Source organism: Lepidothrix coronata, unplaced genomic scaffold, assembly GCF_001604755.1.
Source record: "Lepidothrix coronata isolate B3197 unplaced genomic scaffold, Lepidothrix_coronata-1.0 Scaffold38, whole genome shotgun sequence".
NCBI lineage: Eukaryota > Metazoa > Chordata > Aves > Passeriformes > Pipridae > Lepidothrix > Lepidothrix coronata.
Window position 1 is genome coordinate 5,193,570 of NW_016690218.1, and position 15,364 is coordinate 5,208,933.

The 15,364-nt window shown below is 41.2% G+C and overlaps 1 protein-coding gene across 11 annotated transcripts in view; it reads left to right on the top strand.

Annotated features, from left to right (window-relative positions):
- Positions 1–15,364, top strand: part of ESRRG (estrogen related receptor gamma) — a 391,578-nt gene that overhangs the window by 98,067 nt on the left and 278,147 nt on the right. For 2 of the 11 annotated variants that reach the window (XM_017812797.1, XM_017812806.1), the window contains exon 1: positions 12,733–13,091. The exons of 8 other annotated variants lie outside the window; for them this stretch is intronic. In XM_017812797.1, the coding sequence (XP_017668286.1) occupies positions 13,062–13,091 (30 nt within the window). In that variant the 5' untranslated portion in view covers positions 12,733–13,061. Of the gene's footprint in view, positions 1–12,732; positions 13,092–15,364 lie in introns of those variants that run through there. One more of the 11 variants, XM_017812801.1, reaches the window with a different exon arrangement.

Below are 15,364 nucleotides of genomic sequence, written 5' to 3' on the forward strand. Positions count from 1 at the left end.
CTTCCAAAACAAGGCATACAGTTGCATATTTGGATATCTACAAAGTGCCCTGTACTTTGAGTAGTTCCTCTGACCAGTGTGGTGCACAACGATGTGTAAGAGCTTTTTCAAGTGGTTTCAAGTATATATGCAATTTTATCCAGGTGACTGCAGTATTTCAAAACTTTTCTTCTGTGTGGTGCAGTTTGCAAACAGAATTTAGAGATGTTCACAATGTCTCTTTATCTGCCAAAATAATTGGTCAAAATTGCTTTGGTGATGGGAAAACTTTAAACCAGCACGCTAGCTCACTTTGTGTGTTAATACAGTCTTTTGCCATAGAGGGAAGTCTAAGACTTGCTAAAGGCACAGCTTACCAAAGTATATCTATTAGTGTGTGCTTAACTCTTGCCTGGGAGCTTTTATTAGATTCAGTGGCCAGGAAAATTGACCTCATGTTTTGGTTTTGTTTTGGTTTGGGTTTTTTGTTTGTTTGTTTTGTGGGGTTGGATCCTGACTCACATCACATACATATGTAAAGCTGGCAATTTACTGATTATCAGTGAAAGAAACACTTAGTCGGAAAAAAGGGAGAAACTTGTAATAACATAATTGAGCTTTGAAATCTAAGCTGCATCAGAGAATATGAGTATGTTGTTGGGACCCTTCTATCTGTGAATGTAATGCCATATAATGAATATCATGAGACAAAGTAAAGCCAGTTTCTCTGATGGTTGGACTCTCCAGTTCTAAATGCTACTGCAAGCATTCTGTTTGGGAAGGGAAGCTAAAAGTGTCTCAAGGGTACATAGAAAATGCTGATCCTGAATGTGTAAATGGACACATTTTAATCCGTACGTTATTAATTATTACCCATGATTAATTGTAATTATTTTATTACTACTCCAAACCCTTGGGTCAAATTACACACTGAAGTCAGTAAGAAATTTGCTGAAGAATGTCTTGATTTGGTATGTTATCATTTTTATACTGAATATTGGACATTATCAGTTCCATTGAAGAGACCAACTGCTATCATGCCATCAAATTACAGGATATATTTGGGTTGCAGGCATAACTTCATTTCTTTCAGTGTCATCAGATATAACTGTAAATTTAATGCACAAAGGGAAGGGGAAATAATCCCTTCACCCACGAAGACATAAATTGTTACCCCATGCTAAAAAGTGCAACCTTAAATGAACCTTGCGTTCAGGAAAATTCAGTGCCTACATTCAGTGTGTATGCTCTTTTCAAGGGGATAGCAAGTCCTTTCAGAGTAGTCTGAATTACTGAGGATTTTCCAGTGGGAAAGCTGGACACCCCTCCCTCTGGCCAGCCCTACCTTCCCACTGCCTCTCTCTGCTCAAGTAACCAAAAGAATCTTTTTCTTCTGAAGGTATAGCTTGTAATATACATAAAAGCAGAGTTTGCTTTGATCCTGACAGCAAAACGTTTATTTTTAAACTGGAACTGGGCTGTTGTCCAGCAATGCTCTTTCCTTTGCATCATGCCCTGGGTTTCAGCTCCACAGCCTGCCTGGGTGCAGCTGGACCTGCTGCAAGAGGAACCTGGCTTGATGGGTCCTGCTGAGCTCTCTCCCTCTGTCTCCCCTCATTCCTCCTTCTCCTCTGGTTTTGAAATTCAAATTGAATGCAATTTTCAGCTCATTTGAGCCAGAATATACACTTGCTGAGCTTCAGTGGCTCTTAAATTCAAACTCGAAAGAGAAAACAGATATCATCTGTCACTGAGGGTGGGAAAGGGTGTCCTCCCCACATTTTATTCATGGGAGACAGGGCTGCATTGACTAATTCCAGCCTTTCTGACTAATCACTCACTGGCAAACTAATCAGCTAATCGATGCGACTGGTTTCTTGTAGTTTGGTCTCTCTTTTTCAGTTTTTCTTTTTTTTTTTTTTTTTTTTTTACTTCTCCAGCCTATGTAGTATTTATATTTAATGTCCTAGAACTGTCCTAACTGGAATCTCTGTGTCCACATTTGACTGTACCCGTTCATTTCTGGTCTCATTGTCTCTATCACAGACTATTCCCTTTAAAGAACTACAGATGAAAATGCCTCAAATTGAATAGTTGACAGAGAGGAGTGAGAGATTTTCAGAAGGTTAAAAATGGAAAGTAGCAAAGGGAGAAAAAATGTTAAATCATTAGTTGTTGTTATGTCAGCAGGTTTAGGACCAGGTACATCTATGGGGTACCTACCATAGCTACTTACTCTATAAAACCTGTTTCAAAATAACACATGTGGCAATATCTCATGACTCATCTCATGGGAGGTGAGAGTCCTTGCTTAAAAGTAAAGAAGAAATACAACTTGCTATTTTGACTTACTGCCCTTTTTTTAGTATTATTTTTGAAATATAAAAGAGGTCCAGCTCCTGTTCTTAGTGTACTCCTTTACAAACTCCTCTTTCATTTGGTGAAAATAGCATTGTTTTGGAGATTGGCAACTACCTTCAAAAGGAAATCTTGCAAGAAACAGCAATTTGGTAGGTGTAAGGGCAAAACTAAAGTACAATCTGTGCTAGTAGAGAAAATAGGTTACTTAATCTAACAGCATGATAGCATTTTAATGCTGCTCTGAGCAACATCAGCTTGTCACTGGCAAAAATCCACAACCTGAATTTTTGTTGTAACAAAATCTACATGCCATAAAGAACGTCATAAATAGATGGGACATCTGCAAATGGTGAGAACATAATAAAGTCAGACTGGGAAGAATAGCAAACACCGTCTTGGTTCCTTAATTGTTTTGTATGTTTTAAAGCCCTGATGTATTACTAAACCTGTATTACTAAACCTGCCTTATGGTTGGAAACTGCTGTTATTGAGCTTTCTTGGTGCCCATTCCTTGTTCCTCATACTGGGCAAGGGTTTGTGTACAGTTAAGGCCCAATCCTACAAATAGTTTTGTATTTGGTATGCTAACATCACCAAAACTGAAATAAAACTCTGGGGCAATGTTTAGTTATCCCTTCGGTCACCTTATGTGCTTCCAGTTTAGTGTGTTGTAATCCCTAAAAAAATTACTGTTTGCTGTGGGCTGAACCAAAGCAAAGATTTAGTTCAGGCCAGCAAAGATGGGCCTGTGCAGTCAGCTGGCCTTTTTGCAATAGCTGGGGACAGATACCTTTCACAGAAGCCACTCTTCTGTTATGGTAGAACTTGTGTATTTTATATTGGAGAGTCACTGGCAAAAAGCAGGGCTGAGGAAAGAGGGCACCGTCAGTGTGTGATCGTAGTAGCCCAAGCTCACCTTTGGGACTGGGCCTTTTCACAACAAAGGCACCGTTGAGTTGCCTGTATCGGATCACAGTGAAGTTTAGGGAGGTGACAGGCACACAGCTGTCAGGGTAGCAGGAATTGATTCTGGTGATCCTTGTGGTCGTAAATGTTAGGCCTGATGCATTTACAGTTACTGAAGCAGGAGATTTTGGAATCTTTTTTTAATTAGGCAATTAGATTCAGGTTAAGCACTGTTTTAACCACCTCGGTGCTCCTCTGAATCTTCCCCTTCATCTCTAGTGGCTCTGTTAGACGTTGACACTGACCTGCAAAGCTGGTACTACAAGTCCTTATAAAGAAATTTGATATTCCTATGAAAGTTATGATGATGTATGTAAATCAGCTGCCATATCCACACTGTCACCTCTTCAGCTGAAAAAGAAGGGCAAATCATTTCGTTGGTAGCTGCTGAAACCGTCAGCTGCACTGTCATTAATACTCTCCCCTTTTTCCTGGAAACTCAATATGTCAGCTACCTGATGTACCCTTTCTCTTCCAAGAATACATCTCTCCATTCCTTCAAATTCTTCTTGAGCTGGGACCTCCCATCTGCCAGTTTATTGTTCTTCTTCTGGTCCATTAGTTTTTCCTCCCATTCTTTTTTCATAGCCTCATATGTTTTTTATAGAATTTTATCATTTGCTAATGACCAGACCGTATGAACTCTTTCCAGGAGTGTATAAAGCAATGTGTCCAACTGCTATGATGCCTTTTTTTTTTGTCTCTCCTCTTTCTTATGGGGAGAACAGTGGGGGAGTAAAGCATTGGGTTTTGAATTCTTTATATTGCTGTGGCATATACACCTACACCATCATGATCCCAGTTACCATCTGCCTTTAAGGCATCCCCTGGACCATACTGTTTGGACTTTGGTGCTGGATCTGTTTCTTAGGGAAGTGCCCAGGTTTCTTTTGGCTGCTCTCTGAGAGAAGAGTCTCCATGTGATATCACTTCTCTGAAACAGGTCTTCCTGGTCCCTCTCCATAAATGCTATTGCTGACCTTTCTTATTCTACACCCCCTACTCTGTCCTGCTGCTTAACACTGATGGTCCCAGAGATCTTCCATCATCACTCCCCTCATCTGTAATTGATCCTTCAGGGGCCACATGGCAGCTAAAGCACTTGCACACAAACTTCATGCTGGGATTTGGATAACAGAAAATACCTTGCTTTGCAGCAGTACAAGAGCCATTAGCAATCCAGGTGAAATAAGAAAGTCACTGCCTTCTTCCTTGAGTGGATCTCCCATGCACTTGCCCACCTTCCAGCCCACAGCCATCTCTCTTTGTTTGTGCTTGGGCCATATATGAAGTTTTCCATTCCAGAAAGAAGCAAAACTCTGACTGCTGTCAATAGACATTGGCATTAATGGGATTTTTACTTAAGTCTCTGTGGCTCACCTTTTTGTTGAAGCAGATATTCCCATACAACTGCTTAAAAGTAGCAGGTGCACCTGTAAGTTTTCCACGTGAGTAGACTCTTGTGCACCTCAGGAATCTGATTAGAGATTTCCACATAAGGAAGAAATTACTGGATTGCACGTCACAAAACTCCTAAAATTGTTGTCCCATCCTATAAAAAACCTTTTGGTGTGTCTGTGTGGGTTATGCATATATAGGTGTGTATCCATAGAGAAAGAGTGATGTTTTATGATATTTCATAAATAGCAGATTACTTGCTGCTATTCAGAGGTCACTGGGTGACCTCTAAGTCCTGCTTGATTATAACAAGCTCAATAGAGACTACAGTTTCAAATGAATAAATAAGTGCCAACCAAACCCTGGGTGTTTGTTTTTGCTTTTAATTTCATATCTATTTTTAAGAATACGTATGTTAATCCTTCTGATTGGTTCTTTATTATACTCTATATGGTTTTTTTATATTTTCTTTCTTTACGGTGCTTTGAGAAATTTAGTAGTGTCGGATCAAAACTGCTGTCTTTGAAATTATCTTTAAAACTGCTATTGACTTTAACAGGATTAGTGGTCACGTTAGGGAGCCTGAGAAAGTGGTCTTACAGCTCACACAGCATCTGACTCCTAAATAACAAACCTCGTCAAGTCAACTATTTTCGAGTCACGTTTTGTTCCATCCTGGCACAAGCCAGCCTGGGACAACAAATTGTATCACCAAAGAGGCATGACATTAGCCTGGTGTATATTTTTACCAGCCTTTGTATTGCCATGGCAACAATAGTTTTAATTATGGAGAGCCAAAGCGCTAAGTTGTATATCAGATGGGGCTCAGTTTTCCCTGTGGACAAAACTCTGATTAGCCATTGGAGAAAAGCTTTGTATCTTGGTTTTCCTTCCAGGCTGGATTTTATTCTCTGCTTTAGCAGACAGTTTGTTGTGTTTAGAGTGTGAACGTAGAGGGGCTGCAGCCAGCTGGAGGACAGTGGCATGGCAGGAGATGAAGTGACCCTTCTGTCTCAGGGGCAGCCTGGCACCGTGCTGGCTCGTGTGTTTAGGAATGGTTCTCTCACTAAAGGACTGCTCTTGGCTTCCCTCTGAACCGCTGGAGATCTGCAGATCTGGAAAAGGCTGGTGTGAAGTGATGTCTAATAATCGGCCTTGACAATGTTTGAGATTGTGCTTGGGGGACAAACAAGGAGCTCCACTTCAGCAGTAGACATGAAAATTTGCAAAGCAGATCCATGTCCACATCCAGCTGTGGGAAATAAATATGTCTGCATGGTAGAATGCAGGTCAGGAGGGGCTTTTTTCACAATGACAAGGGTGTTGTTTAAGTCACTTGTCCGACAGGGGGTGATGGCAGTGACCAAAAATGTGTATGTTACTCAGGGAATTCATAACAAAAGAGGGAAAAATTGATTGATGTAAATCAGTGTCATATATATATATAAATATATATATATATATTAAAAATCAATTATGTGGCCTTCTAATGCATTAATTTCCTATTCTGGATGAATGGTGGCTCTTGCTGGTTATGGTAAGGCTGTGTCTGGGTTTGTGAACTTCCTGGCAGTGTTTGAAGAGCAGTGAGGTTGGAGAAGAGACAGAACTCTTAACTTTTGTATGGATCTACTCTGAACACCTGGGATCCCAAACGTATATTGTCATGATCGCAGGTCTGAGGCAGGGTCGTCAGGACATTATGGCCAGAGATCATGATATCACAGAGAATGAGAGTTGCAAGATCACACTGTTAACTAGAAATTCAGTTATTCAAATGTGGTTCCAGGATGCAGGGGGCTCAGCAAGCACGTAGGCTCATATTTAGACTTGTTGAAGCTGTAATCTCACTCCTTGCAGTGTTACAACAGCTTTTTTTACGACACACAACCCTGAGCAAGTAATTCAGTGGTAATTATATTGTTGATTCACTAATACTTCTTGAAATTTAAGAAGTCCTGCCTCTAAGATTTTGATTTTGGAATTTGAGATCATAAATTAAGCCCTTTTATGAAAGAAAATAAGAAGTTTGCTGTTGTTTTTAATAAGATTTTACAGTAAGTATGGCAACAGCAAGTCTGTGAGTCCCAGCTTTGCTGCATGTGTGTAGCTCTGTGCTTTGAGACCCTTGAAATATCTGGTTTTAGGACATCAGCAGGGGGCTAATGAAAAGGCTTTGTTGATTTTAACGAATTGCAAGCCACTGTAGCCAAAATAAATATAATCTGCTTTTTGGATTAGTTGTCACACATGATTTTACCTACTAACAGTGATTAAAGAACCCTGGTGGACCAGAAGCGTAGCTGCTCTCTGGTGATTCTTGCTAAAATAGCAATAAACAGAAGTAAATAAAGACTTAGGGCATTAGTTATCTTTAATAAACAGTGACACTGCATATAATGTTTGGGGGGAGGCTTCAGAAAGCTCCATTGAGTACAGCAGTGTCACTCCTGGTGCAGAGAGCATTGGTCATGTTAGGTGTCTGGAAATTCTGGCAGCCAGCAGCGTCCCTTGTACCACTGGCCTGATATTGCTCCTTGAGAGGTGCCAACCCAACCACACACCTCATGGACACCTTCATCACTCAGCCTTCTTCATCCAGCAGCAGACATCAGAAAAAAAGTTGAAAATATCCCAGACTAGAGGATTATGACAGGAAAATCAAGAGAGTGTTAATTGCTTGTGTAATTCTGCAACCTCCGAACCGCTGTAAATCCATCCGGTAAATGAACGCAGGGCTGGTGCTGGTCTCTGTTACCTTCGTCTTTGTAAGCTGATGAACAGAATTACTTGCCCCTGCTGACATCTTTTATCCCTGATATTTTCCCAGTAATCAAGGGTGGGTGTGTTTCTTGATCCCCTTCACATTTGTTGTGAGAGGCAACAATTACAGTTGATGGTATTGTACAACTCCTTTGGACTCGTTGTTGCTTTTAATCAGAGGATAGAAGAAACAAAACAAACGAAAGCATGTTCCTTCTTCCAAGAGAGAATTATTGCTGCAGTGCTGAATGTTGGGAATGATTTTAGGCTCTCTTGTAGGGGGTATAACACCTTCCTGACAGTGGCAGGGAATGGAGGAATTTCCCAAAAGGAACACAGAAAGTTAGGGCTTTTGAAATAAAAAAATAAAAAATAAAAAAAAAAATCAAGGGATAGCAAAACATGAGAAATATTACTTTAAGGAAAAATCCTACCAAAATAGGGAGAGGGCGTGAGCTTTCTAATGAATCTTCAACTTGTGTTCATCTGTTTCTAATTGTACACTCCTGGAAGGCACATGGCAATGTTCTACGAGGAGTTTATCTTTTACATGACAGCTACAAAACTTCAAACTCATCAAGCAAACATCCTCGGGCTTTTTAAGAATTCTAAACTCCTTTTTGATGCATAGAGTTAGATTCTTGTTTGGTGTTTTTGGTGAAGTTGTGCAGCGGTTAAAATCCACTTCTGGCTTTATAGTGTCTGGAAAAAATACTTTGATGTCATGCTCAGGAAGGGAGTAAGACCCACCAAGGACCCATCTTTTTCTTGGCTGGCAGTCGTTAGGAGTTTGGAGACTTGCCCGATGGTGTAATTCAAGTCTTGACTGCATATCTTATTGGTTAAAAATAGGAGCCAACTCCAGCTCATCAGTTTTGCTAAGAAACTATTGATTGTGATTAGCAAGCTTAAAAATAATTACCTTGTGTGTTCATTGCTATCTTTGGACATACTCTCATATTCCTACTGTTATAGAAAGTATTGAGCAGCACAATAGGACGATTTGATGACTAAGGTGTTACACTGAGTGGGCGGGAGAAGGGTATTGAGCACGTCTGAATTGTTCCATCTCCTGGGCATGACACAAAAACACAACACCTACACAGGGGAGAAAACCCACTGGCCTTACTCGAAAGTACAAAATGAGCTATCCCCCACCCCCTTGTTCCCATGGTGGAGGGTATATCTGTGCCTTCCCAGCTGCAGTCATCACTTCCACCACTTCTTTGGCAGGAGCCACAAGCCTACCCAGCACCACAGGGGTAAAACACTGGTTTGCTTAGCACCTGGGGGAGGGGGGCTGAGTTTCACCTGGGTTTTAACACCTACTTGAAAAGCCTGATGGTGCTGATTCATAACTGGTAGCAGCTGACCCTGAATGGCTGACTCAGTTAATGATAACTGAAAGCCTGTCTGTCTTTGGAAGTTGTTGTTCCTGTAGCAGGGACAGTTGCAGCAAGAGATGAATTTTTGTTACTTACAGCGCTGTGTACTCAGGTGAACCAGCATCCACTTCAGTCTGCTCAAGCCTGGGCCACCTGCTGAGAGTGTGAGAAGAGCTACCTATACCTGTCAGACTCCTAATGCAGGTCAGTAGCCACTTCAGGGGGCCACCTTCCTCAGGCTTTAACTCTTGAGCACCCCTGGAAAAGCTGATTTCTTGCCATGTTGTTCTTCTCTGCTGAGGGAGCCAAGGAAGAGTAATTTTTTCATTTAAGTTTGGTGTCAGAAGCTGGATGATGAGACTGCTGTATGGTGTATATATATATATATGTGTTTGTGTGTGTGTATATATATATACACATATATATCATATGCCTATAGGGTCTCCCCACCATCTTCTTTAGGTTTCATATTCTATATGAATGCGTCAGCAGTTTCAAATAGTACTAATCTGTGATGCCTAGTTCAAATTTAGATTTTCAATTTATATTTCTCCTAAAGATTTACTCTTGTATTGGTTTGGTGTGTACCAGGGTCACCCTTAGCAGGCATCTGATGTGCTGGCAGGGACATGCACTGCAATGTGGGTTAGAATACCAATTACATAGGTGTTTTGCAACCACAGATGCTTGCTGTGGGGCTGTGCCTATCAAACTGAAGTCTCATTGCACAACCATGTAGTGATGTGTGGGCAGGGTGCAAACTCTTCAGGCCACTTGCAAGTAATGTGAAACTTCATGTGCTTGTGTGTCCAGGAGAGGGATTTATTCCATTGGGTTTTTTTCTATTAGTGGCAGTTTTTGAAATTCAGAGTTAGAATTTATCACAAGGTGAGGGGGGGTGAGAGGAGGGGGAAACACCTCTTAAAGCATTTGCTAGTGCAATGGTCTTCATATTGGCACAGGTGGAAGAGGTTCTGGCTCACACCAGAGTTATTGCTCCTCATGTGTGTTTTGGATTTTGTGATTTGTGTTGCTTCAAGAACATAAAAAGAATGAAATGCAAGGCTTTGGTACAGTAGCAAGGGAAACTGCGGGCATGTTTGCTCTGGTCTGTGTCAGAGGAGGAGATGCAGATGGACTGCAGCTGCAGCTCTGGGAAAGCAGGGCTGGAGCGGGAGCCCTGAGGGCTGGCTGATGAGCTGGGGAACCTGGTGGGAAGGTGCAGCTTTTTTTCCTCTTGCTGCCCTACAAGGGATGTTACGACAGCCCCCAGGAAGGTCTAGGCTGCATGGACAGAGAGCAGGTGATAGTATGGGAAAAAACCTCACTGACAGGAGTTTCTGGCAGCAGCTTCATGCACTAAAGGTATTGTCATATGCTTTTTAAGACCTTCTAAGTGATTCTAAATCTTTGTACTGCAGTAATTTCTCTATAAATATCTCTGTAAACTCTCAGTAGACTCGTACATGTAAGCTATGTATTCTAAACAATTTACTTCAAAAATATTTGGGCTGATTGAGAGAAATATTGTTGAAAAAGCTATTTCTTTCCCCTGAATGTTTAAAAGGGCTTAGACTTGAGTCCATAAATTCAGCGTCCCTTATTAGCATGATTCTAGGATTCTCAAGGATTTATAAAAGATCTTGAAACATTTAAAATATTTTTCACATTTAAAAAGAAATTCTACAACTTTAAAATTTGATCTATTGGGCTGTACCAGAGCTAGAAGTGAATGTTGTATCGCTTTCCTGTGGTTTGAGTACCTTCTCCTTCACCCAGGAGACTGCAACATATTTTTTCGTGTCTGGCTGTCTCAGTCTCAGATACTTACATGGCTGCAACTACTGCAGTTTCTGAATGTTTCACAACACTTCAGGGAGAATATTATTACCTTAAACGTGTCATTGGCTCATGAATATTGAGTGCCATTCTTTAGGACAGATGAACTTTGACAAGGTGTTTGGTACCTTTTTTTTGGAAAGAAGGGCATGATTTGGAGGAAGTTTACTAACATAACAAGCAACTGCAGATTTTGCACATCAACAGGGAACACTGGGCTGAAACCCATCAAGTCTTGGCCCTGGAGAAGCTGAGCTAGTCCCAAGTCCTCAGTTTATTTATTTGCCTTGTGAATATAGCTGTTATACAGCCTATTGGCTATACATGCAACTTGTGATCTTACAGAGTTATTTTTTTGTGTTGTATTTAACACCCTTGTTGTCAGAATCACTGAGAAACAGGGAGAAATACTTCTGCTTGTGAGTAGTTGATGGCTCCGAGTCAACTACAGCCGCTAGCCTGGCAGTAATTTCAATTGTTGCAAATGCATGGAAAGAGTAAAACAGAAGATTCAGGGAAAAGAAAATAATCATCACCAGGGACGTTTCTTCAGGATAATTTTATTAAAAGTTCATGTTTGAAGTGATGTCATCCTTTTCGTTCTCTGTATTCAATTGTCCTTCTGAAGCTTGGCATAGCTATTCTGATGCACAGCAAAAATGTTACATCAAAGGTGAATGTTTGAATCCTGGTTGAAAAATAAAACAGAGGGTGGCGGGACACAGAGCAGGGGGGAGAACCCCCAAATGACTAAGAGTTCTTGAAAGTAAAATATAAAAGAAAATAATAATTTCTCTCCCCTGACAAATAGTTCAAAAAGTAGCCAACAGTTTGGATCTGGTATGTCACATTGCATACAAATGAAGAAACTGTCACCATCAGTTTCCTTTGAAACCTTTTCATCTTATCTTCTGTAGTAAAGGGCATGTGACTTGATCAGGGCTTCTCCTCTCCGATACATAGCCAGAGTCCTGATCTACTGAAATATCTGACAGGTTTCTCCACTCAATTGATACAATTTTTTTCCCCTTTTCCTTCTGTGCCTTTTTCTGGGGTGGATATGATTCACCCTTCCCTCTCCATTCAGGAAAACCATGTTCCTAATTTGGTAATTTCCAGGTAATCCTATATATTATGGCTTAGTCAGTAGTAGTCTTATACCTGTTTTCTCTCTGCTTGCCAGGCTGGCTTTTTTTTCTAGAAAGAACAGGAAGGTGGAATAACTATATTTTGTAAAGACACATTGGATATACAATTCTTCCGAAAAGTCATGGAGTATGTAATCCGAATTAATAAAGGATTGTTTTGTTTCGGAGTACCTTTAAATGGATGATTTGAATATGCATGATCAGTAGTGTCAGGGAACAGTAGTGGAAGGAAAAGATATGTACAGACATCTAAAACTTAATCCTAGGAAAGCACAGTTTTTGTGAGGTATTTATATTTTTAATACAAGCTATAATAGCTAATGTGCTTTATTTGATTAATGTTTTGGTCCAGAACTAGTGAAGTCAAGGAAAATTTTCCCAGAGGGCTAAACTTTACTACTGTGGCAATTGATGGCAAAGCTATTTTTCACTTCTCTACTGTGAGATTGCTCTGTGAGGGAGAGTTGAAATACGAACTAAGCCCCAGGAGGTCTCTCTGGGCTCCTCCTCACAGAGTAAAGGCCAGAATAAAATATCCTTGAGTGCATGTGTCATCACCTCTGGACTTTGCTGCAGAACTCCTGGTGGAGGACACCCTTCTTGGTGGTTGCTGCAGGGTGTTTTCTGCCCCTGCTGGGGCCCCAGGAACAAGTTTACAAAATTTGTGATGTTTGCACCAGAGACAGAAAGTTTATATCAATCTTTTTTCTTTTTTTTTTTCCCCCTTTTCTTTGTGGAAAATAATCAGTGATTGAGATGCCCAGGAATTTCTCTACCCGAACTTGCTAATTAGAAAAAGTGCTGGAGTTGCTGAGTTGAAAGCAGTGTTTAAATGGGTGAAGGTTACCAGGCAGTGTTTGCACAGGAGGTCAGACTGGGTGATCTCTCTTTGCCTGCCGCCAGCTAACCCTGGAGCATGCGGTGCAGCCTTGCAAACAGGGAGTTGTCTAAGAGAACCTCAAAGAGTTCCTAGTCCATAGGAGCAACTGGCTTGGTGGTGGGCTGCCTGCTGGCCAGAGCAGGCTCTGCTCCGTTTAGTTTTCCACTCTGCTTCTGTCCTCAGCGTGTCCCTGTTACGAGTAATGAGCTGAGAGAGACTGGAAGAAAGCCTGCAGCGTGCCAGCTCGTCTGGGAGGTGCAGCTGGGTAAAGTGCAGCAGCAAATCCTTTGCAGTGCTGGTACTGAGAGTCGTTTCACAGAGCGATTTTGTTCAGTGATTTTAATGCTGCAAACAGTTAGATGCATTTACATGGTAAGTATCCCTCTGCGTGCCGAGGTGGCTTTTGTCTCTGTTCCTCAAAGCTGGGAAAAGGTAGCTGTGGGGCTCCTTGTACAAAAGGGTCTCTTTTGGAGTCTTTGATCCTGTGTAAATCTTTTGGGAGAACCAGAATATGTGAGACTGGTCCAGCAGCATGTTCCCTTGTTGCTGAAGTTCTCAGCTCTTAGCTCCCGGTTTAGCAGAGTAGGCGAGCATGTCAGGATGTCCTGCAGGGGCTTTAGGATGCTTTGGTTGTTGGCTAGCAAGAAAGTTAGCAAAGCTAACTTGGCTTTGTTTCGTCTGAAGAATTTGGCTCTTCTCATATCTGGGGTTTTTTCTCTTAGGTTGTCTGTTGTGTGATGAGTAAGAGCTGGTATTCAGAAGTGGTGCCTGAAGAGTGATGGGTTTGTTTGCTGAGTGGCCTGAAGGTCCTAACAGTTGGGATCTTGGAATGCAAATAACATCCAAAAATAGATTTGCCTTTTATCCATTAACACAAACACGGGTCACATGTCTTAAGTATCAACATAGGTAAAAAATCACTTTTCCTGATGTTCCACAGGACTGCCAGTTCAGTATATTCTGGACGCTTCAGCTCTGGAGCATGAAAAGCCAGGGACAGAAACACCAGGAGGTTGCTCCCTTCTGCACCACCTGGAGATGTTTGCAGCCTCCCCAGCACCATTTGTCTGGGGCAGGCGGCACCTCAGCAACCAGCTGCCAAGCAAGAAGATCTGCTGGTGGTGCCAAAGAAAGGCTCAGATGTGGCTGAAGATAACAGGCCACTGAGACCCCCATCTCCCCTGACTGCTGGGAGAAGGATGGTGGGGACCTGATGGACTCACTGTTTTCCCCACCAAGGAGTGAGGATGTGGGGAAATGTGATGCTTTACGCTCAGCAGCAAGGCTTAGGAGATCCAGAAAACCACCCATTTGCTTTCAAGGCTTACTCTGCAGTCAGCATAATTTCTCAGAAGGAAGGGATTTTGCTGTGGAACAGAAGGTTGGGGAATGGAGTGTTTGCAAAGGGAAAAATAATTATATTTATGGGCTGGGAGTTGAAGACCTTTTTGGACCTGATCACCTCTATCTGTCTGCTTTGCATACAGGAGGCAAGTTATTGAATAGTTTAAAATGTTGGCTATTTTATAATAATACTAATAACAATTTAAAGATTTTCCCAGCTGTTGGAGGATGCAATTTTTCTTTCATAGGCCATTATGTATGCAAGACCAATTGGTAAACTGCAATGTACTGTTCTGTAATTATTCTCCCCTGTAGCTTTAATGAGGAGATCTGTGTGCAGTTTGATGGGAGAATATACTCTGCCGACAGCTACATTGAAAATCAAGACAGGTGTAATCTGCTTACTGTAGTCTCTGAATCCTCACCATGTGGCTATGTTATCTCTAGTGCATGTTTATAAAAAGATGCTTGTAAAAGGATTTAATTTAATGGAATAATGGTAACTGACACTATGAAAATGAAGGGGCTCAAATAATACAGTGAGCAGAGTTGTATAAATACTAAAGCACATGATTAAAAAATTGCTGTATTACGTCATTCAGTTAATATTATATGAAAGAAAAATACAAATTAAGCCCTATTAAGGACTAGAAGAAAAAGCATTCTTCATTACTAGCCTAGTCTTAGAACAAACTTTGGAGGAAATGTATCATTTTTGGATATGCATGTAGAAATATCTGGTCAGTCCTGCAGATGAGCATGGCTAACGCTGGAGCTCTGCATGGGCCCGTTTCCATGACCTGAGTGTAAAGAGCAGAATATCTTTTAGAAGGCAGATACTCTGCTGAGCTGTAGCCAAAAGCTGCAGCTTCTTCCCGGTGGAAGAGTGGTTGTGTGATGAAAGGACAAGTTAAAGCTGTGTTTAGGAACCCACTCTGTTTGTGGTGGGGAAGCTTTAAGACTCTCACACATAATGGGTCTCTGTTTCCTTACCTGCACAGTAATGATAACTGTGCAGTATTAGTAGAAAAGCAGCCCAAATAACTTACTATTTTGAAGACCACTGGAAAAAAAGGAACATCTCCTTGCTAGCAGCAGTTACACAGGATTGTTAATTTGGAAAGATAAAATGCTTAGGCAGAAGTGTGAATCTAGCTCTTCTTTTCAGAGGCTGAAAGAAATAATACCCGGTCACCCTCCATGGATGTGATTTATTAATTATCAGTCATTCTTAATCACTTGATACTGACATATATCTAACACACTGGAGAGTTTAATATCAGAAAGAATACTTACCGTGA